This window comes from Anarrhichthys ocellatus, unplaced genomic scaffold, assembly GCF_004355925.1.
Source record: "Anarrhichthys ocellatus isolate YVR2014 unplaced genomic scaffold, GSC_Weel_1.0 scaffold32, whole genome shotgun sequence".
In the NCBI taxonomy this organism is placed as follows: domain Eukaryota; kingdom Metazoa; phylum Chordata; class Actinopteri; order Perciformes; family Anarhichadidae; genus Anarrhichthys; species Anarrhichthys ocellatus.
In genome coordinates, this window is record NW_022280062.1 from 1381549 (window position 1) to 1409126 (window position 27578).

Consider the following 27578-nt stretch of genomic DNA (forward strand, 5'->3'; position numbering starts at 1 on the left):
CTTTTAAGATGCACTCATGTGACGCCTGATAATAAAAATATGAAACACACTTTCTGTAGTGAAAACTAGTATCCAGTGAATGATAAAGATATGTTTATTGACATATCCATCAGTGCGGACTCCAATGCAATTAACCATGCAAATTATCCAAGACAAGAGTAGATCATAGTTCCAGTGCTTTTTTTTTTTTTTAACTGAACAAAAAGTTACAAATAAAAAGATTGCAGAGGTATTCCATAATCCTTATGTCGCTCTCATTATATACACTGTGGGGGGGTTTGCATTAACGGGACATTACCGTGTTAGAGAAACAACTCGTAATTGTTAACAAGGACACTCATCGATTCTTGTGGTCTCCCTTTAGGTACACCATCCTGAAATTTGTCTTCTGATATGAACCGAGTTTAGGGACTTTCTTTTGACACGCTAACTCTATTGCAATGTGTCCATAAAGAGGTAATCTAATATATATATTTTATATACTCAAACCAGAGAGAAGAATTTCCAATAAAACCACAGATGCATGGCGATTTCTTAAACAATAAATGATGGAAGAGTTAAGATTTGTCTTGTTTTGGAGGGAAAAAAAAAAAACAACAAACAGATATGGCAGTAAAATCAATATCCAAACGTTAAGGCACTAGGTGGGCCAAATGCTACACCTGTTTAGTCTACAAATAATTTACAATTCAAACAGTGCAGTTTTACATTTGTTAACTTAATGTTTTCCTTTTGAACCACGTATCTATGAATCAATGTAAGGCAATACATTACAACAAAAAAAACAAAAACAGAATGTACCAAATAAACAGAAAAAACTATTAAGTTTTAGGACTCCTATATGCCATTACAATGGAATATTCCTTATGGCTTGGAGCAATAAAAATAATTATAATAAAAATAATGCATAGATTTAAATGATGATCTTGCATGCTTCCTCACTCAATACTCAAAACATCTAATACTTATGTCCCAATACTCTGTCCCAAACCTGATAAGTGACTTGCAGAGTGATAAGAATAAAGGCAAAAAGGCCAGAGATACTAGATAAAGGCATCAGTCATTTTCTTTAACTGGAGACAGAAGCACGCTTGCGTTTTGGCTTCAGTATCTGTCAGGTGGTGGGAGAAAAAAAAAAATTACAACATTTGATATTCATTTTCCACCCGAGTCACTGCAGATCCGCAATCCCTGTATGACGGTACCTTAAACTGAGGACACACTTGCAGGAGTCCCAGCAAAACCCCCGTTTACCTTCCCACTGTCATAACTGTCACATAATATGAAACACAGAACGTCTCCATGACATGAGTCCCTCTATCCGCGCACACTGTCCATCTTAAGTCCAGGACGAGTGTGCCATCTTCTGGTAGAAATGGAGAGCTGCAAGTTTGTTGAGTTTGAACGATGGTCGTTTCTTGTGGAAAAGACGGCGGAGCCTGGTGTTAGGCCTCTTTATGTCCACGATGCCTTTGTGTCTGATATGTGTTGCAATTTTCCAGCGCTAGATATTTATTGATATACTCTCTCTTTGCAATGAATTTTCTATGTAAATACAGGTTTCTCCAGGTTTTTTTTTTGAGGATGAGGAAGGAGGCAAAGTTTAGAGTCCAGAAAAAAATCCAAACGGTTCAGATGGTTAGCTGAAAGAAACAAAAACAAAGACAGGTGTCCAGTAAAAGAGAGACATATCTTTAGCTCGGTTAGTAAGCCAATCAGAGTCAACATACAACAGAAAAGCCGGTTTATAGACACTGCAACACCGTTAACACCTCTGCATGTTTCGTAAAAATCCTTTTTATGGACCATTCTAGCGAAGAGTTGCACAGTAAGTCCATGTTAGCTACTGAACCCAACAACACGTTAGTGCCAATTAGAAAAATCCCAAGTGCCAACTGGAAAGAGCCCAGGAGTCAACCAACCAACCAACCAGGAAGTGTCTCGTGTTAGAAACACCCAGGAACACAATTAATAAATAGACAAGTTTAAAGCTGAAGGGAAAAAAAAACAAAAGTCTAAAAAAGTATCAACACTTTCTGAAGAAGTTCCTGTCAACAAGTGCTGGATGTTGTGTTTGCTGCTTGGAGGCTGGACTGCGCTCTGCTACAACACAGGAGACAAACAGCAGGTCACGTGACTGACTGGACCACAGCTCAGCCCACCAGATGGGATATAATGCAGCTTCACTCACTCGCTGCCCAAAAACAACAGCACACTGCCCTTATTGTATTTCATGCAATCAAGTGAACAAGACATCAGCCACAAATTGTCAAGTTACCTCAGCTTTCCCGTATTGCTTTTAGGGTTCTTGCGGAAGGACTGGTTTGGTCCGGAGCGAGTGGACATGGAACGAGGTGAGGCTCTGGAAAACGTGGATGGCGGGGTCTTGGGAATCTTCTTTCCAAGATGGCCGATCCATTTCTTCTGCTCATCCTGGCTCAGAGCCAGCAGGAGCATGTCCCGGGCAGAGGTCACATCGTAGTTTACTGTGTGGGAGGGGCACAAAGTGTTGTAGGTCAAGAATCCAGATCAACTGTCCAAAACCCAAAGTCAGTTTACTATAAAAGATGAATTGACTAATTGTTGTTAACGATAGCTCGTCTTCTTAAAAGATAAAAATATAAAGAGTTTGTACACCATCAACAGCTTAGACTGCCAAAGGACTTTACTTTTGCAAGGAACGATAACGTCCTCCTTTTTGTCGAGGTGGTCCTTGTGGCACTTGACGTGGCAGCGGCGACACTCCAGCGCCGCCGGCGGCTTGAAGACGTGCCACAGAGGCTTGGAGCAGGCCTCACAGCTGGAAGGGAAGTGGTACAGCGTGGGGATGAACTCGTGGCCTTTGTGTGGGAGACAGTTGGTCTTGTCGCCCTGAGGGCCCGTCTCCATGTCCGCCTCCTTCCTGCACTCTCCCTCGTTGGCGTAAAGGATCTGATAACAGACGGAGAAGCAGGCCAAAACGTCAAAAAAAGATCTGCGCTTAAAAATAAGCATTTCTGTGGCGGAGCAGAGCTTCGCGGAATCTGACTCGACATCTTGACATCAGAAATATACAGGCAGAACGCATTTATGAGAATCTATAGAGAAATCCCTAGAACAGGAAGGAGCCTCCGACCTGGAATATCCTTGGAATCTCTTCAGTCTCCGCTCGGTACACGTCTCCTTGTGTGACGGGTCTCACGTGAAACAGTTTGCTGCACAAAGAAGGCACAAAATGACGTATCAATAACACTGTAACCTTCACTAACATGTAAAACACAACCCCTGCTACATGGCCTTGGGGGATCATTTTTTTTCTTGCCGCAGACATTTTTCAGCAAAAATGTGACCGTGAAAAAGGAAGAAAAAGACTTACTCGATATCTAGTACCATCGAGGGGTTGGACTGTTCCTTATCCTGCTCGTCGTTGTAGAACAGAATCTTCTTGCTGCTCACCACCACATACTGTAAATATTAAACAGGACAATGAGAGGAAGACGGATATTGCCCTCAAGGGGTTTGCGGCATTCTTAACAAACCAAAACAGATGAAAAGCAGGTGTGCAGAGGAAACACCAAACAAAACAATAAAAAAAACACACATACCTGCTTCTTCCATCCGTATCGCTTGATATTAGCTCGGTTAGGAATCGACAGCCAGCCCTCCAATCGGGATTCTGAAAAGCAGCCCAGATGGAACAACAATTACAAATCCATGCAGTGAGTGAAATGCACTGTGGAACAAAGGCCATGCAGTGTTTAAAACCAAACTGAACTGGGGGGGGGATGAAAAGTTAACTGACAAAGGCCATAATTGTTTCAAAAACACCAAGTGAACCCCTTAAGGAGTTCTGCCAGCGTTAAGGTGACTGCAGTGATTAGAGAGGAGTTTAGACATCCCATGCTGCTACTGCACACTCCCCATGCAGGAGGAACATATTAGACACGGGTAAGTCCTTCTTACAGCATGTTAGCAGAGCGCGGGAGATTATTACTTCAAATTGAAGAGTTTTTCAGCATGAATTGGTTTTGATTTTCTCTGAATTAGCTTGATCACGCCTTTCACAGAAACAACCATGTGCATTGCAGGTTATATCCCTCACTTGGTGCTAAAAATGATCATTTCAAGTGCATGCAGCTGAACATAAAGTTAAATGGGAACAGTGAACTATAAGAGGGGGCTTGTCAACTAAAACGTGACATCGTGAGGGAGCTCTTTGTGTCCAAACGAGCAGTACTTCTAGATGAACATGCCGACAACAAAAGAAACAATAAAGAGTGTCGAGTGTTTGTAGTACACACACGGTGCCATGAATTAAAAAAACAGGCTCTTCAGTTTCAAGACCCGTTTTGAAAGGGGCTGAGTGCGAGGCGGTAAATCTCACACAGGGCGTAGTCTAGTATGACGGTAACCTCTGATCTCGTGTGGTTACTTTACCGTTGGGGCTGACCTTTTGTGACATTAAGAAAGTTCACTGCCAGCATCTTTGCATGAAAGTCTGTCTGTCTTTTTTTTTTGTCAGACAATTTGAATATTTGTTTCTCTCCATCAGGCGTCTTTCAAAAGTCAAAAGAGAGGGGTTTCCAACCTCTGGTAAAAGAAGACTTAATAAAAATCGGGGGCAAAAAAGACAAACACAACAGCTGCAGCACAGGCCAGGCAAGAGGGGGCCGGTCCCCTCAGTTACTCACAGAGGGAAAGGAATAGATGTTACAAAGATAAGAAGACAACCGACTGGACATGAGGGGGAATAAAGAGAGAAGGATTCAACCACAGACACCAGCTCATATGAAAACAGACCTATAACAAGGCATGTTTGTGAATAAAAGATGTAGAGGAAGGTACGATCATACATTTTGAACAGATGTTAATCGTCGTACAGCAGTAGGTATGGCAACGTGACTTTAAACAAAAACCTAAAACCACAGGCAGCTGTTCAACAGCCTGTTCAATATACACACAACATAAACACAAGATTGCTAACATGTTAAAAGGAAATGCAATGATACTTTACATCTTTCTATGCGATTCCCAGACTATTTAGATGTTCTGTGTTCACTGAATAGCTGCAGAGGAGTCCTGTGTGTGCAGTAAGAGCAGCAGCAGAGTCCAGTCAGTCCCTGTGGTGACCCTACCTGCAATGTTGCTGTCCGTCTCATCGGTCTGCAAGCTGGTGACACTAGAGCTATCCATGCGCTGCTGCAGGTCGTTCAGTTTCTCCCGAAGCTGCTCGATGTCGCTCTCCTTGCTGTCCAGCTGCATCTGCAGCTCGTTGCGATATGTGGATTCCTCTGCCAGTTGCTGTTGGTTAGCAGATGTGGTCAGATGTGGGTTGAAAACGAGGATAAAACTTTAGTGTTTACTGGGCTCTAGTGCTCTGGAACATCTTTAACTTACCCCCTGCATCTCGCTCAACTCTTTCTGGTACTTGATGGCCATGTGGTTGAACTTGTCTTTCTCCTGGTTAAGATCCAGCTGGAGCTTGCGGTTCTCCTTCTCCTTCTTCCGCAGGTCGGCAGTACTGCCCTTCTTCTTCTGGTCCAGCTTCATGTCCTTACGGTTCATGATCTCGGCCAGCTTGTTCACCGCCTGAGTTATCAAAAGCAGTGAAACGGTTGGAAAGCATCAGTCACCGTTCTCCACTGGCATTACCGGTGTTTGCAAAAATACCTCCCCGGCTAAAGCTGTGACTCGTTACCTGAGTCTTCAGTGTGCGCTCCGTGTTGAGGACCTTCTCATAGTTGGCCTTGATTACATTTGCGATCTCTTCCTTCTGAGCTGCATACTCTGTCAAGAAGAAGAGACTCAGCTTGTGCCACAACGTAATCACAATGCAGCAGAGAGGATTTAAGTTGAACAAAAGGGACAGTACCTTCCTCTTGAGTACTAAGCGTCTCACTTAACTCAGCCTTCTCTTTGCTGAGGTTCTCCACATCTTTGGTCAGAGTGTTATTGGACTCCTCAAGCTACAATTTAGACAATAAAAAGGCATTTGCATCTTACCAAATGTACAACATAATAAACATTGTGGAGGGATATAACAACACGGAGTTGGATTTGCATACCCGGGCAATAGTAGACTCCTTTTCCCCGATGTCCTGCTTATGTCTGCTGGTTGCCTTTTTGTTCTCCTGGTTGAGCTCATAGTACTGCTCCTCCTGCAGCGCCCGGGCAAGCTGCTCGGACTCGGCCTTGGTCACCGTCAGATCCAGCTGGGCGGACAGGGAGTCCCTTTGTACAGGATAAACACAAATATGATTATTATTATTGTTTTAATCCCATGTCTCTTCAGCCATTCATTATCACAAGAAAACTCATAAAACCATTAGCTGACATTTGGGTGGTTAAGTGATGGCCTTGAGGCCTCAATAGAACGGATTCTCTTACCTTTCACTGCACAGCTCCTGCACCTTTTTATGAGTCTCTTGTACCTGCCGGTTCCTTTCCTCAATCTCCTCTTTTAGTTCCTTGACCTGAGTTTTGTAAAGCGTCTGATGGAGGGCAGACAGATGGTTTAGCCAGTGGCTTTCACGTTTAATAAAGAGGACCGAGACATCGGGGAGCTGAGACTTACCGAAAAATACTGTTCGGCCTCAAGCTGGTCCTGAAGTTCCCTCATCTGTCCCTCGTTGCCTCTGTATTGTCTGTTGACACATCAACCAAAAACAATAAGTGCTTATTAATTCTATGCATCTAAGCTAAGCTATAAGCTAATTACACAGCACTTTCCAAACACGCCTGTAGTAAAATGTAACTAGCAGCACAGCTAGCAGCATGGGCTGCAGCGTTAGCCAGCAGATTAGCAATGGAGTGGAGGGAGCCGGAGGCTAAACTCTAATCCTTTGATGTAAACACTGCTGCAGAACAGCTTTGGCGTGGTCACCCCCCCTAAGCCGGAATAATAGCACTATTTTGAAAATAGCAGGCAATTGTCGGGCAATTTACGCCTTGACTTCCAAAGAGCATTACTGGCCAGCACATCACAAACAGAAAACTAAGAGCTCCTGGCTGCAGCTGCTGCCAATTCATTTCAGAGTAACAATAACTGGCACAGTGGTGTCAGCAACTTTAAATTCTCCTATTTGTCAAGTAGATATAATGCAAGTATTTATTCTATTTATAATATTTGATATTATGTTCATTGTATACACTTTGCATGCAGACAAATATCCAATGTGATATGATTAGAGGTTGGACAACAAATGCAGAATTGCATGGGGAAAAAAAAAAAAAAAAAAAAAAAAAAGTGTGCAGAAAAGCCACTCACTTGGTTAGCTGTGCCAGCTGGAACTCCAGCGAGCGTTTACTCTCGAGCACCGTGTTGATCTCCTGTTTGAGCTGCTTCTCTGAACACCTGAGGCGGTCCACCTCCTGCATGCGGCTCTTCAGGTCGTTCTGAGACTGGACACGCTTGCTTGACTCCTGATCTCCCTGTATCTGCAGATTATTCACCTGGGGAAGGACGGCAAAGGGGAGGTGAGATATATCTCTGACACAAGGCACAAAAAAATGCTGTACAAAAAGGCATTTTTATTTGATACTGCCAGAGTGAGGGGGGTTTTTACTTACCTCATCTTCCAGCCTCTCTTTTTGCTTCATCAGCTGCTCCATCTTCTGCACAGACTGCTTGAGGTCAAACTCTAACATTGAGCACTGCTTCTCAACCTCCACGACCCGGCTCTCCGCTCGCATCCTCGCGCCGTTCTCCTCAGACATCTTCGACTGAACAGCTGGAGTAGGACAGCGACAGAAAAATGGTCAAGTCCTTGTTCAACGAGTACCCAACTCCATCAACAACAACAAATGTAATGGAACAGGATCAACACAAAATCTGATTATCAGTCGCTAATGAGCATTTTCCACCATTTTTCTTTTCATTTTCTATTACTGAAGGCATACTCTGAGCTGTAATGGTTCAGTTCTGTAAATTTCCCTCTGTATTTGAAGCTGGAAATTTGTGCATGGGGGCAATAAAATCCAGATGGAAAAACTGAAATGTAGATGAGAATCAGTATTATTGACAATAATGAGCCTCAACTATCCTGAAAGAAATAAGCCTTTTCCAGCATGTTCAAGGCAAAAAGACCAGAAATCATTTGGACAGATCATCATTCTATTGAAAAAGCTCACTTAAGAGTCTTAATATGCAATGAGGCGCTGTCCTGACATGCTGCCCGCTTACACTCCTTGAATTCCTCCCACACAAACATCCCCTGCAGGTAAAGGTCTGATCAGACGGTAGACAAGAAAGATGAAACAGGGAGAGGAAGATGAGCTCAGAAAGAAAGGTAATTAGATACAGAAGTTAAAGTAGGATTGGAGAAAATAAATAAGGCAGCAAATAGAAAAAGCAGAGAGGAAAAACCGCGGAGCAGGACGTGCTCTGACAGAGGACTGGCATACCATTCGTAGCAGCTGACTTGGCTTCTTCGATGGACTCATATTTGTCAGTGAGCTGTGCCCGCATCACCCTGTGCTCAGTCTGTTCCTGCTCCAGACGCTGCTGCAACGTCTTCAGTTTGTAGTTCAGGTCTATCTCCAGGTTGTTCTTTTCCTGTGGGGGGGAGGGGTAGTGACAACAGAACGACATGAAGGCGAGCTGTCCCATCGTCTTGGAAGAAATACACTAAATAACAGCAATTCCTGCAATTCCTGCAATTCAACAGGGTGGAAGCACGTACGTAATCGGACGGACATAAGTATTTGTACTTCTTGTGTATACCTTCTCCAGGTTATTGCTCCTCTCCTGAGCCTGTTTGCGCTCAGACTCCACTTTGGAGAGGCTGTGCTTCAAGCTTTTGTTGTCCTCTTGCAGGCTCGACATCCTCGCTGAGAACGGACGATAAAGACACATCGTCACTTTCACGGTGCTTATGATATGAAGCTGGCCTTTTTCATTGCAAAAACCTTTTTATTCATATATTTCAATGTCAAGAACTTTTATCCACAAAAAATACCTAATACTTGTTTGACACTTTTTTAACCATTCTGAAAGTGACTCCAATTCCCACCTGCCCCACTAATTCTATGACTTTCAGACGCTGGTTCTCATTAAAAGGAAGTTTCAAACCAGATTTATGGATCGTTATGGATTTTAGTGCTGCGTTTGCATATGTCGGTGTCATTATCTGTGTGTCGGTGGATCACCTTGCAGCTCCCTGATCTCCTCAGAGCCCAGGCTGTAGTTCCTCCTCTCCGAGTCCAGGGAGCTCTGAAGGACCAGGAGCTCCTTCTCTAGTTGGGCCTTCTCCCCGTCCGCAGCGCGGCTCCTCTCCTGCAGCTCGCGGTTCAAGCTCTCCAACTGGCTCATGGACTTGGCCATCTCTGTGTGGCTCTTCCTCAGTCTCGCCGCGGTGTCCGACTCTGCACGCAGGAGGTCGTTGGCCTCTTCCATCTGTCAATTAGAAGAGACGAGTGGGAGGGAAAATGAAGTTCAATGTATTGTCCTCCACTCGTCCAGACTCTGTGTGTGTGTGTGTGTGTGTGTGTGTGTGTGTGTGTCTACCTGATTCTGCAGCTGCACGATCTTGTCATTTGAGGCCTGAGAGTTCTGGCTGATCTTCCTCATGTCTTCAAGCTGCTCCTTTAAAGTCGACACTAAAAAAAATTGATTGAAAATGAATTAAACAGGGCTTTATAAATGCTGCATTCATGTAGTGTTGAAATAATCTGAAAAACTAGTATCCTCAACAACAAATCGGAAAGTCTGCAAAATTTTGCCACACGACGTTGCTGAATAAATGTCAATTACGCAGAAACATGGCGGACGAAATGTAGTGTTGATGGTAAGAAACCTTTTATTTATTCAAATGTTGCGTGTGAATTCTTTGCTTAGATATAATTTGTATTAAGGGATTCGATTGTAACCATTAGTTGCTGCCCACATAGAGTAACCTAGATTAGTATAACACGTCAGCAGCGCCTCATTATCGTTACCCTCATTCTCCAAATTGCGCCTCTTCTCTGCGTCCTGGTCAGCTTTTCTTTGGTACTCTGTGAATCTGTGCTGCAGCATGATCTTGTCCTTCTCCAGTAGGGACACGCTGCCCTCCGCACTCTTCCTCAGGTTCGCCTGTGGCAAGGAACAGAGCAGCTGTGATGTGTGGCAGGAAGAAACCAGCTCGTAATCTAACCCCCGTAACAGTAAAATAATTGAACTTCATCGTTTCATTCCATCGTCACACTTTTTAGATGCATTACCAAAACAAAAGCTGGCGATGCAGTTTACATTTATGGATATAATTGCAATTAAAGAAGCAAATATCACAAAAACAATGTATAATTTGTCCATAAAAAGAATGTTGTACCTCTTCATCCAGGTCCTTTATGATCTTGTCGATCTTGGTGTTTGATGTCCTGGGGAGAACAAAACAATACATCACTACATTGGATATCTCTTGAATAAAAAGTGTACAAAGGTCTGGTTTACTCTTTATAAACATGTAACAATGCACATGCAACCAGGGGGGAAAGAACGGGTCGGCACCGTGACATGATAACCTATCTGTGGCCCATTTTGCATTTGCAAATATCAAAATTTAACTAGAAACAACAACGACTTTATTTAGAAGTAAATGTCTATGTCTTCTCACTAAACCTCACTGTGATGCTGTTGTCTGTTTGGTTGTCTGTCTACGAGACCAAAGAATTTGCATCCGCTCTGTGCTTTGACTGTGTAAGCAGCTTCCTTCTTGTGATGAATACAATTCTTGTTTCAATACCTGCATTTCTGCTCCAACTCATCCTTCAGCTGCATCTCACTGTGGAGCTGCTCTTCCAGCTGGTAAATCCTTTTCTGCAGGTTCTCGAGCTAAAACAGACATTAAAACAATCTTAGATCTTCGTAGTTACAGACAGATATTGCAGGAACCTGCATAAAAAGGGAAATCGAATAAATTGGCAGATCTCCAAAAGTCTTCCACTTACATGACTCTTGTCTTCCTTTGTGGAGCTGCTACGTTTGTCACTGGCCTTCGTGGCGGCGCTGGAGCTGCGCTTAAGGCTGGAAACAGAAGACATTTAATTACTGAAGCATAATCACAACAGTTGTATTAAAACCTCTCGTTAAGGTGAAAACTAAACACTACCACTGCTTCTTCACAGCAATGTTCTTAACTACAGGAGCATTTACAGGCAACCCGGAGAGTTAATATATCTGACATTTGCTCCAACATAAGGTATTCAAACAATGTTTACTATGACAAACCGAGTTCTACCATGAAAAAGGTTTATTGCTCCTGAAGTCATAAGTCATCTAAAAGGGCCCATTTTAAAAATGATTCCTTTGGTCGAAGGAAAATCGAACCAACAATCCCGCTGATTATGAACACGTCTGGCAGACTCACTGCTGACTGCTGTAGTAAGTGAAGCCGACGAAGGGGAGCTGGTTGCCCACAAAGGCCTTTGGTATGGGGAAGGTCTCCTCCTCTCCCCGATCCTCCTCGATGTCATCGAAGTTACTGGTGTCCACGTCACTGCTCAGCTCAGGCACTACCGGGGCAGCCGCTACACAGGGCACGACAAGATGGAAGATTCGTAAACAGACAAACAGGGCCACCAGTTCATCACGTAGAATAAGTCACTGTGTGTTAATGGCATCGCCCGTGATTCAGCCAACATGTAAAAACACAGGTTACAGAAGAGAGTCCTGAAATGATTGGCAAGTCAAGATCTGTCAGCCACCAAGATGATTATTCTCTATCATTAATTACACATTATACATGCATGCATCTGTAACTTACATGCTGGTATTAGGTCTTGAACAATCACTTAATCCAAATCATGTAAAACATATTCGTTGACTTTGACTAATTTTTCTCTTTTCAATAGATCTTTTCAATAGATTTTCTAATCTGCCATAACTGTATTATGAAGTAGATTACCTTCCAGATAGATAAAAGACACAGAAACACGTGTTCAGCTTTTCTGTGGATCACAGATCTCTTTTGAAACCCCCTTTTTTTTTTGTAAACAAGGGAAACCAGTCAGTTAGCAGAGCTGGTCAGCCAGTGGAACGACAGAGTAGGCCAACGCTAAAGTGCTGACTGCAGCCTAGTAAAGTATTAAATATAAAGCCACTAAAGAACTGACTATAGCTCCTGGATTTAGCCCTCCATTTCTAATCTCTCTCTGCTCCAGTGTCAACCCCCGCGCATTAACATTTGCCATAGACTGCCCCCCCCCGTCGTTGGCCTCAAAAAGGGCTGTGCTGCCAATTATTCCTCTGAGCAGGAATCACGTTTAGTCTCGGAGAGGATACTGAATGAATGGCTCGTCTACAAGAATTTCCTGCAAATGTCTGTGTAGTAGGTCAAATGGAAAAACATGGACGCTGGCTACACGATTAAAGGAACAGGGAGCCGAATGCCAAATGAAAACGGGAGGTGTGAAAGTAATCCGTGATGTTAACGGTGAAAGTGTTCTCACTGTCTCTGATGTTCTCCCACGTCCACTGGTCATTCTTGAAGAAAGGATGCCTCTTGATCTCATCTACGCCATTGCGGCCAAGGCGGACTTCCCTGTAGGGGGTCAGGAAGGACAAGTTTGAATTCTTGATCATGTCAACGGTTATGTTCGGCAGAAGCAGTTCTTAAATATCTCGACGCAAAGAGCTACATCTTCTACGTTATTATGTGCATGTCAATCAAGACTCCTTCCACCGTCAATGCCCAAACCCGGAGAGGGTGTAATGATAAAAACCCACCCTAAGTGCTCAGTATGTCGCTATCTAACCTGTCAGTGAGGAAAGCACAGATGAGATTCTTGGCGTCATTGGAGATGTCGCTGTCGTCGGGGAAGGTCAGGGCATTCTTGTGGTTCATAATTTTGCTGTAGGTCCCCACCAGGGAGTCCGCGTAGAAGGGAGTGTCGCCTGAGCACAAACAAGAGCCACGGGTCACTGTTATGTCCCCATAACAAACATTCAAACTGAGCAGGAACATCTTTTACAACCGAGGGAAAGGTAGAAACCACTCAAGGCTTTCGTCTTCACCTTCAACTTCATTCTGTCGATAAGATTTACGAGATAACAACACGAACCCTGACGGGAAATATCTTATCAAACACTCACCAACTAGCATCTCGTACAGGAACACTCCCACTGACCACCAGTCACACTCTCGGCCGTAATAGCCATCTCCTCCTTGGGATTTCAGTACCTCGGGCGAAATGTAGTCTGGAGTTCCCACTGCTGTGTCACATCGTACCATACCGTCCTGAAGAGGAGACACATTGTTTAAATTATTACAAGTTCATCAGTTTTTTCAAAGAAATAAATGAATTATCAGTATAACACATGCTTAAATGTTATCACCACATACATTGTCAATATTATTACGGTGACAGAAATTAAATGTGACACCTTGTTCATTTTCATGCAGGTCCCGAAGTCTGCCAGTTTTAAATGGCCTGCTTTGTCCAGCAGCATGTTATCGGGCTTCACGTCCCTGAGAAGGCAAAAATACAGCGACTTCAAACGCATGTACAACACCCCAAAACAATACACAAAACTCAAGCATACAATAAGAAAAACTAAATCACTTTGCAATTCGCTTATGTGCACCGTTAGAGGTTAGAGCTGCTTGAGGGAAATAAAGCTCTCCAATTGAGAAGTGTCTGAAGGTGCTGCAGTGTTCTGCAGCTGACGGGTCAGCTGTAATGAGGCATGAAAGTAGACCCAAGAGAGCGGAGGATACGTTGACTTGAAAATTCCTTTCACTACAACAGAGAGCTATTTAATGCAACCGTCATGGTGTGAATTGTCAACCATCGCAGCTGTAGTGTGTAGAATAGGTTTGAGATACAGGTTGATAGACTAAATAATTAACTGGGGGAAAAAACACATGATATACAACTTTCTAATGTTGGAGGAGCATTAGTTTTGAGTCCCGGTTTTTAAAAACAAGCAGTAATGACAGCTGCATGACACCTATAGTTAGAAGAACACTAGCAAGGAACTAGCATCCATGCTAAAAACAGTACCTCTGACCCTGGACTTCCTGCTTATTACAAAGCCCACTTAGATCATAGGTCGCTACCACTCCTTCTACATCCTGCTGCATATCTCAGTTGTCAAGACCCATAAAAGATAAATGGCTTTACACCCTCCAGGTTTCAGAGGCCATTCCAAACAGACTATGAAACGACCTCACATAAGTCAGAAATAGCATTTTCCATTAGAGACGAATCAAATATCAACGTGTTTGCCTAAAAACAAAACCCGACAAACACAACGGAGACGTGGAGAAGTTCACCTGTGAATGAAGCCCATGGAGTGGATCCCGTCCAAAGCCAGCACCACTTCGGCTGTGTAAAAGCGGGCCCACTTCTCTGGGACGTCATAGTTGCTCATCAAGTTCACCAAGTCGCCGCCCGGCATGTATTCCATCACCATGTAGAGGTAGCGGTCGTCTTGGAACGCAAAAAAGAGCTGCAGAATAGAAACGAGAGGAAATTATTCGTAAAAATACCAAAGAAATACCAGTCCGACTCACACATAGTGCTGGGTTTATGTAGGTGAGGCCTACATATAATACCACACTAGGTTAGGTAGAGTTTTAGATGCTTTTTTTTTTTACCTGCACCACCCATGAGCTGTTGGCAAAAGCCATGATGTCCCTCTCCTCCCAGAAGAAAGCAGAGTCCGACCTCTTGATCATCTCAAACTTGCTCAGCAGCTTCATGGCGTATACCTTGCACGTGGCTTTGTGTCTTACCTTTAAAACAAAAAAAGGTGAAGTGTTGACAATCAATTAGGCGCATTCAAGTAATTTTCACAAGCAACGGTGTTTTAGAGCAACACACAAAGAATGTTACATTATTACTGAACTAATAGAAAACAAAATACTGACTATAATACTTGTTTGTAGACATCACAAAACAGCTTTCTTACCAATTGCACCTCTCCAAATGCTCCCCTCCCAATAACTTTAACCACCTCATAGTCCACAGCTTTCATGCGTAGATCACGGATTTTACTAATGGTTTCCTTGTCTGGGGAAAAACAAAACAAGTAGAGAGAGATGTTAATAGAAAATAGAAGTTATAGAAGCTTAAGTTGTTGCACTGACTTTTAGTTAATACAGTATAAGGTGCCCGAGAGAGCTTGCAGAGGTTTTCTGTTACCAAAATACATTTTCCAGAGGTTGCATTTTGTTTGGGAGATCAGCTACCCTGTTTTTTTTTTTTTTTTTTACTTCCTGACATCATTTAGATGTTATGTACTGTTTACATACAGCAGACTTTCATATGAACATCCAGCCTGTTGGCAGACGGATCACAAAGCGCTGACAGCGCCTCTGCACAGCTGAGAGCTGCTGCTCAGGGAGGGTCGGCCTCTCCCTGATGTAACAATGCAAGCTCCCTCAGGGGACACTGTATTCACTGTTCAGACAAATTTGGTCACAGTTGAACTAGGGGGGGGGGGGGGGGAATTTTCAATTCACATGGGTCATAACTCAATCGATCTAAAAATAAAAAAGCAAGGCCCGAGTTATTGGAATAAGAACATTTAAGAGCGAGTCATTTCTACTGGGAGCGTAGGTTCCTGGGATCATGAAATATCCCAGAGGACCCAAAACGTGTGTTTGGAAATGGTACAAACAGGATTTTGTTGCCGTTACACAGACACACTGTGTGTATTTGCATGTGTGTGGGGGTGGAGGGCCCTGCGTGTATACAATGGAGCAATCAGCTGATGTGATCAAGAGCAGCGCACAATGCATGGAGGAGAGAATTCAGAGTGAAGAGCCCTTCAGGCAATGCATGCTACTGAGGACCAGTGTCTCACATGACATCCAGTCCATTAATCCACATCCGTCAATGCATTTCCAATGTACTGTACCAAGAGTAATTCAGCCTAATGGCAGATTTAGCCCAGGGGTTTACAGTGGGTTGAGCTGATCATCAAAATATGAAACACTGACTTTTATTTTTACTTAAACCGATAACAAATAAAGCCCTGTAAAGACCGAAAGAGAGGTCACTACATGGACATGAACAAACCTCTCAGCCATGTCCTCCGGAAGGCAGGAAGAGTGGAAATCATTTCCCCATAAAAGCTGTCACTACCCGATCAATACTACATGTGAATACGCATCTCAATAGATTTCAGTGCAAACTGTATTTACTGGGGAATAACTCTTGAGAAACCAGGGAAAACAAAAAGTGAAGGCTACAAAACAGGCCACAAAGGGGAGGGAGAAAAGGCTGCGTTACAACTTGCGAGTGGGAGTAGACATTCGTTGTTTAGTTTGCTTGTAGGTGTTTTGGTGAAATGATATGTTTGCCTATATGTAATTCAGGAAATTAAAGACGTATATCCCTGAAGATATAACACTGATGCTCTAGCCCCCCCCCAACCACCCCACATCAGACATGGCTGGCTTTACAAGAACAAGTTCTGGGACAAACGCTGTATTATGATAGTTTCCTTGAAATGTGACTGCGAAGAATTGTGCAGTTATACTAGATCTGTGAAGGAGAGATCGATTCAGCCTCACTATCGTCCTTTGGTAGGCATTTCAGTTATGAGGTTTCCCAGTCTGAGGGCACTGGGAAAAAGAGAAGCCACCACCATCGGCATCATGTGGGTCACCAGCCATTTATGAAAGCCCCTTTGTTGGGGACACTAAGCAGCAGACACCTATTGTGTCCAAGCCTACATAGAGACGGTGACCCAAAAACAGCCTTCTTCTCTGAAGCCTAGGCCTGTACCCGTATGCAACGGGGTCTGCAAACACAAAGTAGTTCAAAGTGAAAGACACGGCGATCGATGCATGATGTGAGCTACTTACATCTACTCAGAAAGTTGTCAATGCTCTTGTTTTTCCTCAGGGCAGGGAAGTCGAGGTCGTACACCAGCGCGTCCAAGCCGTCCTGCAGGCAGAGGAGAAAGGGTTAGCAAGCAGGCAGACAGAGCTACAGCGTCTACGCTACACACAACATGTAAAACAAAGCTGTGGCCCGTCAGGCTGCTGGACTCTGAAGAATCAGCATAAAGCCATGAGTGGGCGACTGGGCGCCAAGCCCGGATTACATTAATAATGTCTCGGAGGCTTTCAGCTTCTGCTGCTGTAAACATTCACTGTTTGTGAAAGTGATTAATAACAGACCCACTGAAGGATCTCAGAGCTTATTAAATGGAGCCTCAAAGCATGTCTCCTGCCATAGACGGCAGCAATTTAAATTCACAAAATTATTGTCGTCCCGCGACAGAAAATCTTTGAAATCCATGAGGTGCTTTCTTTATAAGTGAATTCTGCCGTTTCAAACAAACGTTCTGAGCGGGCCGAGCGGATATCGCGAGCACTCCGTGTTCCTGTAAGAGGCCGCAGCATCACTTACTGTAACAAAGCCAACCGCCAGAAGAACTAAGAAAACAAGTGTGGTGTTAATGTTATCGATAGTCAGGCCTCTGACAGCGTACATCTGCTCATAAGAGCATATGCAGTCGGAGGAAGATTATCATGTCTGGGGGCTGGAGTCAGCTGCTGCCCAGATATGCTTTTATGAGCCACACTGAAGGAAAGCCTTGAAGCCAGTAAGCAAAACATGGACGTAGCGAAAAAGAATGTTTCACAGCTTTACTACAGTTTGTGCATTAATATGGACATGAGTGTCTAGGTTCCGATCAGGTTTTTGAAGTCTCCCACCGTATCCCGACCACTTCCTGCACAGGCGCAGCTTCAGCAAAGTGACGTAAGAGAATTACAAACAATGGCTGCAGCGAAAGAGTCTCATTTCTGATGCAACGAGGAAACGAGTTTTGTCTTTTTTTGTAATGAAAGAGGCTGTGAATCAACTTCGTACCTGGAGGAACAACAAAGTCTCCAATTAAAAGCGTTTGTTTCATTAATATTTCCGGTCGCTCTCATCTCACTCACACATTGCCTCCCAATGGCGCCTGCACATAGCATGCAATAATCAGTAAATGGCACACTAGTACAGTAGAAACCTCTAATAAGTGAGAATTCATCATGATAAGCAGACCATTATTCTAACCAAATTATATTGTTTTCAGTATTTTACATGCAGATTGTCATCCAATTGCCATTTGTGTATCTATTACATGAATATAAAATCATGTTTATGCTATTTATTGAATATTATTGACTGTTTCAAACACAGCTTCAGCTGTTTTAAGAGCAGCCCATTAATTTTCCGTCTCCACCGCTAGCAGCCATGACTGTTTTATCGTTATTTGACAACAAAAGGTAGCCTGAAAAACATGTTTCTTATTTAGAAGAAAATGACTTCTTTCCCCGTCATGATTTAAATGTGCACCAGCTTTAAGGAGTCAGCTGGAAGCAGCAGTGGTTACCGCGAGGCAAAAAAGAAATAGAATTACCATAGTTTGTCATTTATTAATATGATCAAAGGAATGGGATAAGCCTCACTAACAGGATACACTCCACCTTAACACATTTACATAAGAAATGGCTGGTGTGAAAAGCGATTTATATTGCTGGATGACCAAAAGAAGAGTTTCCCACCCTGCTAACAAAGCTTCTAAAAAAAAAAAAAAAAGCAACTGACTGGGGCAGCAGGGTGGTGCCTAACAATACCTGAACAGTGAGGTAAACCGGGTGACTTCACAATGCTGCGCTGCACCCAGCGACCCTCGTTACAAACACTCATGACAGCTCGAGCAGCATTGTCCCTGCTGGTAGTAAAAACCAGATCAACAGGATGGTGTTGATTAATAAGAGTGGAAAAAGACAATGCCTATAAACACCCTTTTCAAATGGTGATGTGACAGCTACAATATTGAGATTCCAAGCACTACAAACACAAAGGACAGGGTAGATTGTCTCTGGCTGGATAGGAGCACAAATGCCACCGGCTGGATTTAATCTAATCTTCTATAATCCACAATGGCTGAAAGAAGACAGGCACTTGAACACAACATACTGTTATGTTTTCCCTGTAGCGGGTGCGAACCAGATGTTGAAATTGAGCCTTTTCTGACACCTTTCCATGAGTCACCTAGCCCAGAGATTAAAATATTAATATTCCAGCTGATCTGGATCTAAACACATTTTTTTTCCCACTTGTTGACATAAGATACATCATTCTCTGAACCCACTTTCATACCAAGAATTTTGTCATTCCTGTATTGTGAATGATGCTCGGTTAAATATTCAGAGGATTTCTTTTTTGCGTCTCTGAGCAAAACAATGATGACACACGTTGAATCAGCAGCTCAGACGAGCCGAGGAATCCTCTTAAGTAACTCTGCTGAGTGGAGGTCAGGGCCATGTCGCGCCCCCCCCACCACCACCACTCATCAATGAGACATAAAACAAGCAAGAGCCCTGAGGGATGGGTGGAAACAGGGGGAAAAAGGCAGATGGGAGGGGAAAAGTTGAAATGGGAGGCGAAGAATGGCTGGTGGGTAGAACAAAAGCGACGTGGACAGAAAGTGGGAAATTAATAAGAGGGGAGGTTGTGATCAACACACATGGCTGAGGTGAGAGCCAAAAAAACAATTTAAAAGCCAACTTTCTGGTGGAATAAGTTACACAACCCAGGCCATAGGCTGGGTGAAAAGGGGGCCTTGTTCGCAACCAGCCTACACTGGGGGAAAAAAAAAAAAAAAAGCTGAAGAAGTGAGTCCTTCAGGACCCTAATCACAAGGCTCCGCGCTCAGCAATGCACGTTTGCATAACTTCCTGCCGCAGAGACACAGCCACAGTAACATTCCTCAACGGGACTGTACACGTCAGAGAGCTATTTTAGGTATGTGGCCAAACAAGTCCTCAACAAAAAGTGAAGGAAGGGAGGAAAAAAGAAAAATAATCCATCCCAAGCACAGAGTCACACAGTGAGCCTTATTTTCAATCAGCACTAGAGCCCAGCACTATGACGGAGAGGAGGAGGGAGATGAGGGCCGGTCCAATGGTAGAACAAATGAAGGAAAAAACAAAGAAAAATCAGAGGAGAGCCATGCCAAGAGTCTTCTACCGCAACACCAGCGGGACAAAAGAACGCGGTTTTAATTTTAATTAAATTGCGAATTAGAACAAAGCGGATTGAAGTGCAAACTGTACAAAAACAAACAAGCAATCTGAAGAAGCAAGAGTGTGTAACAACTGTCTATCAGCTACAGGCCTGGGTATGGGTTCTCCGGAATGACCCAGTGCCAAGCAGTATCGAAACTTCTGCACACTCACTCACACAGAGAGAGAGGCAGAGTCATCCGGTTCGATATATATCTATAAATATGAAACATAAGCAGCCGCTGCTGAGTGGTTTGTGTAAGGGTCAGTAACCAAACATCATCTGCTGCTATCTGGCTTTAGCTCTGAGACCAGTCTCCCACTGGGCCAGATGGAGTATGATCATGAGTATGAGTATGATGAGTATGAGTATGAGGGAGTATGATCTCCAGATGGAGACCCAGTAGCACAGACACAAAATCAGCTCCAGGCTACGCTAACAAATATGAGGCGGGCGGCCCAGGATCACTGTTAAAGCTCTTTCTTAGCTAGTAATTCATTCAAGTCATTTCCAGCCATTAAACTGTTCGTAGACGAGCACATCTACCGCACTTATTGCAGCTGAAATTTCCGAGGCGTTTCTGTCTGCTTTCCAGGCAAACAGAACGAAAAAAAAAAGGGCATTAACGATAAAAATTTGCAGCGCAAAATGGAAAAGAAAATGCTGCGGTAGTGCAGATAAATAGAGATATACACAAGGTGTGTAAATATTAAATGTACGTGGAGCTAGACTTTAGCCTCTAAGATCTCTTCTTTCACTGAAGGGACAGCCCTGAACCAACCGGCAAAGAGTTTACGACAATAATAATCCAAAAAGTTAGTGAGAATATTTATGAACACACAAAATTCTCTTACAATCTACCCTATTAGAAACAAAACCATGCATAAAAGTCACTCATGTGCAAAAAGCATTGGGTGGTTAGTCCACAGGCTATGTTTTATTATGTGGCAGTCTTGGAGAAAAAAAATAAATAAATAAAAATTATATATATATAGATATATATATAGATATAGATAGATATATAGATATAGATAGATATATAGAGATATATAGATATATATATATATATAGATATATAGATATATATAGATATATAGATATATAGATATATATATAGATATATAGATAGCTGGGAATCCAAACCAGAGCTTACAGGACTCCATGTTATCCGATTTCTGCTGATGCTGCTTCAGCCAGAGGGCGACACTAAATAATAATATTAAAAATAACATCTCATCACCCTATTAACGAAATGTAGTAATTACCGTATATAAAAACGCACAAGCTGGTGGTTGACATTACATATGGCAATTATTTCTTTAAGCTTTAGGGGAGAGGAATCCACACACACACAAGCTCTTTTCCAGACATTAAAGTCTGAGTTAAAATTTCCATGGGAGACTCAGCCACATCATCCTTTTCTGCATGCCAGCACAAGGCATGTGGACCGGCCTAAGTCGAGCCCTGCTCCTCACTTCCTTTTCTGCCACCTCTTTAAGACAATATGCTTTCCACATGTGAGCAATTGTTCAGACAGCCATTCAGTTCGTCACGCAAATAAAAAAGGAAGTTCCACACCAATGTGATCATACAAACCAATGAAACCACTCAAAGCCTGAAAACACCACATCGCTTCCTCGCTGCCAACTCTCAGGTACACGCAAATACATGTATACAACTTAGTTTCATTGAGAGATTTAGTTCTTGGTGTGCAAAAACTCCTTTTGCACACCCCTGCTGTACAATGATATCTACTGACAGAAAATCCCATTTACCTAGAAAGACTGCATATCTAACAGCTCCGCTGGATAAATGGCAGTGACAGTGAACCCAGGGGTGGCAAAACAGGGGCATTCCATTTCCTTATGAAGTCCCAGTGAGCGAGAAACACCGTCACAAACGCTCTCATGTCAAAATATAATTGAGTTATTCCAACAGTGGAGCACACTCACGTGTTCCACCGACTGAGCTCGGGATTCTCAAGCAAAAACTTGAGAGTTGGCCCAGGATTTCTGACCTCGCCCCGACAAATAACCGTCTTATTAAAACGTCGACTCGGCCTATTCCGACCCATCTTCACCGGGCAGGGTGTGGGGTTGGGGGGGGTTCACAGAGTCCGCTGTCAGTGGGACGAACTAACTGGGGCTGGAAGCCCTTAAGAAAGGAGATGAAAGAAAAGCAGGAGGCTGTAAAGTTCAATGGGTGAATCAAAAAGGAGAGAGTGTTCCATTATTAAAAGACTGGAGCATTTTAGTATGCATTCCTGCACATAATCAGTCAGTGGAGCTACAAATAGCTCCGCCAATTGTTCTTCAGCCCTGAACCTTTCTGACAATAGGAACGGATCAATAACCGCGACCGCAAATTCATGTTTATCAACTCAAGGAGATTATTCAATTCATCATTAAATGTTTCTGTATTCTAACTATGAAAACAGCATGCTTGAAGTTGGCATAGCACCGCCATGAAAGTTCTGCCGCTCTTAACTCTTCCATTAGTGTGACAGCCATGACTCCATCAATGTCTCCTGGGAGCTGCACTACCACCGGACAATAACAAAGCTGGACAATATCACAATTATATGCACACTCTTTGTTTTTGTATGAATATGTAGAACGATGGCAAAACAAAGCAGAAACAGGTGATTGAACTAACTGGAAAACAATGGCCGTAAATCAAACCAGAAACTAATAGCATGCTTTATCAAATGGACACAATTACTGGTAAGTATAAGAAGGTTGAATGCAGATTAACATGCATACACATAACCACCAGTATGGTCCTTCAAAGACTGATAGTCGACGAGTGAGCTCATGCATCGCTCCAAATGAATAAGTTACTGAAAATGAGACTGAATATTTTGATTTGACTAACTCTTGCATTTATATGAAACAAAACAAAAGTTTTCCCTCTGTCAACGCTGTGCAGATGTGTCTAAGTCAAGAACCAAACACAGACTGTAGCTTCATTATCAGTGCTGACAACACCTAACAGGTGAGGTTTGTTCATTAGGAGGCAAAGGTTACTGGGACACGGGCAGATATGACAAAGATTGACTGTACTCCTCCAGGCTGTTACTCAAGTTGGGCCACAGCAGATTGACTATGTGAGGCGATTTAGGAGGAACGCCGGTAAAATGATTCCACAAATCATTCTCATGACTCAGATTTAGGCAGTTGTGACAGAAAACGGTCCCTCTGCCTGTGCAAGAGTTATTTATGGTCAACATCTGGAGACGCTGGTGTTGCTTTATATCATAAGTTTTCTTTGAATGTCTGAACTTCAGAATTAGGCTGAATTTTGCTTGAAATATAATTTTTTTTTTTTTTTTTAAAAACATGCCACATGCAACAATACAAGAATAAAACAAACTTAACGTAAACAAGTAAAAGCTTCACACTAGCAATTTCTATTCCACAGCTTCTTTGCCACACAGGACCATTATTCAGTGACAAGCATCTCCATCAATTAGTCCACACAGATGTTGTTGTGGGACGAAATCTAATTTGAGTGGCAAATGCCGGCAGCCGTTAACCTACAAATGTGATTTTAACGCGTTCATTATATCATTCATTTAATAAAGCATTTAAATAGATCTAAATTTAAAAGCATGAATGAATTAACACAACGCTCGTGTGCATCATAGCAGCCTGCCACCACATGAACTGTACCACTTCACTGTTGATTTATCTACTCCATGTTATTCAACCGATATTCTAAATCACTTCAAAATAAGAGCATCCACCTTAACATGTACGTGCAACATTCACATCGTCAACCACTGGCTTCAAATCTGGTTTACTAGTCGTGCAGTTTCCTGTAATTACTCTTATTACAGATTTAGAGTCCAAATAGCAGATGAGAGAGGGATCAAAATGTACCCCAAGTGCAAAAGTAGGAACAAAGACAAACGCCTGCATTTCATCTCAAAAGCAGACAAAGCCCTTGCAAAACATGTTCCAACAGATAAACCCAACCATTCTAATATGCCAAATAATTACAGTCTACCACTGAGGGACAGTGAAAAAGCGATTTATATTCCATATTTTAATAATTTGGCAAACACGTTTCCTCAATGCTAGCATTCAGAGACTCAAACTAAGGTGAGCACTTTCAATCCACACATTTGATGAAAGATGTTGCCGAAAGAAGAACACACACGTGGACAATGCTCAGACCGTTAATGTCAGTGAGCTTTCACATCACAATGTCAGGAATTCTGTCTGCTCAGATTGGCCGGCCCAGAGCACAATCATTTGGGGGGGGGCATCCAGATAAGGCGCTCCTCTCTCCAAGCAGGATTTATTTAAAGGGTGAAGATAAGGGGTGACAGGGCTTGAATACTGTGCTCAATAGGCCGGCCCAGAGCCGAGTGTCACCATCACACAACACAGACCAGGCCTCTTATTGGAAGAATGTTTATGTCCGACAGTGCTCTACTTCAGACTCACGTACAGAAAAACACAGCCAGTAAAAGGCTCGCATTGTGCATTCTGATGGAACCTATTACTCATAGCCAAGCATGTTGGCTGCTTTATGAGTTAAACGTCCTGATTCACGGTCTTCAAGAAACATGAGTCTTCAGTCCACATAATTTTGGTTTATGGGTAGAGAGAGGAGCCCACACCCAGCTACCTCAGAGCTGCCTGCCTGCCTGCCTGGCCTCCACTCACACTCTCTCTCTCTCTCTCTCTCTCTCTCTCTCCAGACGTGCAGAATGGCTTTGGGACACACAGGGAACTCCGGGCCAGTCAAAGACAAGAGGTTATTTGATTAGCACGGAATTTTATTAAGCTGTGGGTGGAGTTGCACGGTGGCAGAGGGAGCCTCAGCAAAAGGCCTCCATTCATTGATCAGGTCAGATTGCAGAAGGGGGGGAACAACACCCTTGTGTGTGCGGCTGCCAGCAGGAACAGTCCCCATAGCTTTTAGCCATTAAAAAAATGCAGCGCGTGTGCACTTTCAGGTGAGTTTAATTGCCTCGTTCTGCAACAGGATGGGAGGTCACAGAGAGTAAGCAAGCTTTCTTTTTCAAAAGACAGCGATCTACAGCAGCCTATACACAAACACTTCAAGTTGTGTGCGCGGGGTGGGGTTTTAGGACAAGCCCCCTTTCCCAAAACAGACCGCTTCCCCGGTGTTCCTTTGCTTGGTAAGTCAGTCTGCGAGCTGCTAATACATTCCATGTCATACAATCAAGATACAGGAATCATTAATCAAAGAGATTGACCTGCTCTGAACAACACCTGAAGGAGTTACAATGAAACTACCGGTCATTCCTTGTTAATCTGAGCTGTGAACTCTAGCATAACGTAGAGGTTCATCACCCAACATCTGAGTGTGACTGCTCTCATGAGTCACTAAGAGCCCAATCCTTGTGAAAACACTCAGTGACACTGTCACCCAAGCTGAAAGGATCCTGATATCAACAAACACTTACTATTTGCTGCATGTAATTTGTTAAAAAAAAAAAAAAAAAGCTATGATGGTGTTGCTTTAGGGGTTTAGCACGTGGCAGCAGCCGCCTTCTTTCCTCAAGGCTGGAGAGTCACATCAGGAGTTGTCGCCCATAGACGTGAAGCAGCAGGCAGGTGTACCGATGCAGCTGTGGGGGCCTGCAGGTTATGACAGGCTTGAGAGGCAGCCTATCACTTCAAATGAAGCTGAGATAAATCAATCTAGACAAAACGGCACACCTAACCACCAACTGCCCTGTGATCTAAAATCAAAGTGCACTAGTGGCATCATAAAGCAGTATCGCACTGTAGTGGGTGGCAAGGAAATCAATTCAGATGATCAGATCTATTAGCATAATCTGTGTTAACTGGCCCTGACCACAAGTAATCTGACAAAGTATGTCTGCATTGTGGAGAACAGGAAACCGGCTGCCACCTGTCAGTCTAGTTCAGTTACCATTGTTGTTTAATTAGTTATTAAAGCTGTCTTTGTTAAGTGTTAACTGAATACACATCCGAGTTAAAAACATCTATCCCACTGCTAGCAATTACATATTCATTGTTTTTGGGGCTGCAATGTTATGACTGTAAGATACCAGAGTTTGTTCATTGTTTTCTTTTTGCAAATGCTTAATATTTATATATATTTATCAGTTATCACACGCAGGTGTTGGATCATGATTAAGTGTGTGTCTGAGTTTATATCGACACATTCCGTCAGTGACAATCGAGACGACTTGTTGGTCTCGGAAGAAAGAATTCTGCTCCAAGTAGTAGCCTGGCCCCAGAACGGTTGACTCGCTAGCCGACCTAGCCAAGCCAAGCTAGCTAGCAAGTTACAAACTTACCAGAAGACAATCCGTGTTTACTTCTGACTGTGGGTCCTTCAACATGGCATCGATTTTTTCAAATCGAGCCGCCATACTTTCCCCAGCAGACATGTTTGCTGTTAAACGTTCGAGTCGTGAACAAAAACACGCTCACTGGCTAGCTAGCTAGCTTTAGCAGCCAGCCAGTAGCTAGCTAGCCAAAATGTTCCTTTTCTTCGCGTGAACTTTACGCAGCACTTTAAAGAAAATGCATCGTTCTCCTCGAGCTTTCACAGACGATGAAACGTTTAAGGTTGCGTTGAATGTACAAAAGCCACATTCTCACGAGTCGAAAGAGGTTGTTTTTCTCCCCCCTCGGTAATGAGTGGCAGACAACTTCTAGTGGCAAAAGATAAATGCGGCGACAGATTAGTCAGCCTCCGCAGGATGCCACTGAGGATAAGGGCTTAAAAATGTTGGTGCATCCGAACAAAAAGGCAATTAAAAGTTAACTGTTTTTGATTATAGGAAGGTTAGTCCAGGCCCGTTCCCATATCTGTGCCACAGGCCCTTGCACAGAAAACGACAATAGATTCTGACAGCTCAAAAGTAGAAGTGGTGGGAAAAAAAAACTTCTGCTTCTTCCAAATTTCGATGAGTTTAAAACACAGTATCGTTACGACGTCTAACGGCGGTCCTTCCGCTGCATCCCGTGCGTACTGTCATTGAGTGTCGACTGTTTCCCGTCCACTGTGCTCTATCTCCCGGGTCGAAGGCTTCTCCATCTACTTTAAAATGTGTGTTAGTTTTCGGAAAGAAAAAAAACCAGCAGACGATGCCCGATTTTCTCCCACAGCCTGACCAACATGTCCGCCTTCCTGTTCAAACACCCCGGAGAAAGCGACTTCAAAATGTCAAGTACTGCGCATGCGCCCTGCCGAGGCGCATTCAAAAGAGTTCAGACTGATGGTGGCAACATGTTGCTGTTCACCGTAAATGAGACCAGTTACCACATCTACTACCACAGCTAACATCAGAGGGAGGAGAAAAACATAATATAGTTAATGTTAAGTACAAATGATCAATTGTATTTTATACTTGTCTATGTTATTCTATTCAGTGACTGAAATATCTACATGAAATAACCCATTCTGTTCCATTATATTCCATTCTAATTGTCCACGTGGGCTCCATATGCTCTTGTTTCTGGATCATAATAAGATATGATTAAATATTATGAAAATGATTCATGTGGAGTGCCTGTGCTCTTGCTGTGGTTGTGAGCCTAAGATGAAATGCCAAAGCCAGAGAGCCATACCCGATGAAATATTGGGAT

At 43.2% G+C, this 27578-nt stretch overlaps 1 protein-coding gene across 2 annotated transcripts; it reads right to left on the reverse strand.

Moving 5' to 3' along the window:
• Positions 1-78: 78 nt before the first annotated feature.
• rock1 (Rho-associated, coiled-coil containing protein kinase 1) lies at positions 79-27139 on the reverse strand. 2 transcript variants are annotated; one of them, XM_031865128.1, is made up of 33 exons: positions 26282-27139; positions 16773-16854; positions 14870-14970; positions 14556-14693; positions 14232-14407; positions 13340-13424; positions 13049-13193; positions 12712-12850; positions 12406-12497; positions 11325-11484; positions 10906-10981; positions 10701-10789; positions 10287-10335; positions 9916-10051; positions 9485-9576; positions 9127-9373; positions 8702-8808; positions 8383-8533; positions 7549-7709; positions 7247-7431; positions 6554-6623; positions 6367-6470; positions 6045-6210; positions 5852-5945; positions 5678-5766; positions 5377-5568; positions 5115-5280; positions 3585-3655; positions 3356-3444; positions 3116-3194; positions 2670-2931; positions 2279-2486; positions 79-1643 (listed from the first exon to the last, which is right to left on the reverse strand). In XM_031865128.1, exons 1-33 carry the CDS (start codon positions 26372-26374, stop codon positions 1640-1642), a joined length of 4098 nt encoding a protein of 1365 aa, XP_031720988.1. In that variant the 5' UTR covers positions 26375-27139; the 3' UTR covers positions 79-1639. The 2 variants fall into 2 exon arrangements, with proteins under 2 accessions (XP_031720988.1, XP_031720987.1); XM_031865127.1 differs by having other exon boundaries at positions 79-2103.
• Positions 27140-27578: the final 439 nt, after the last annotated feature.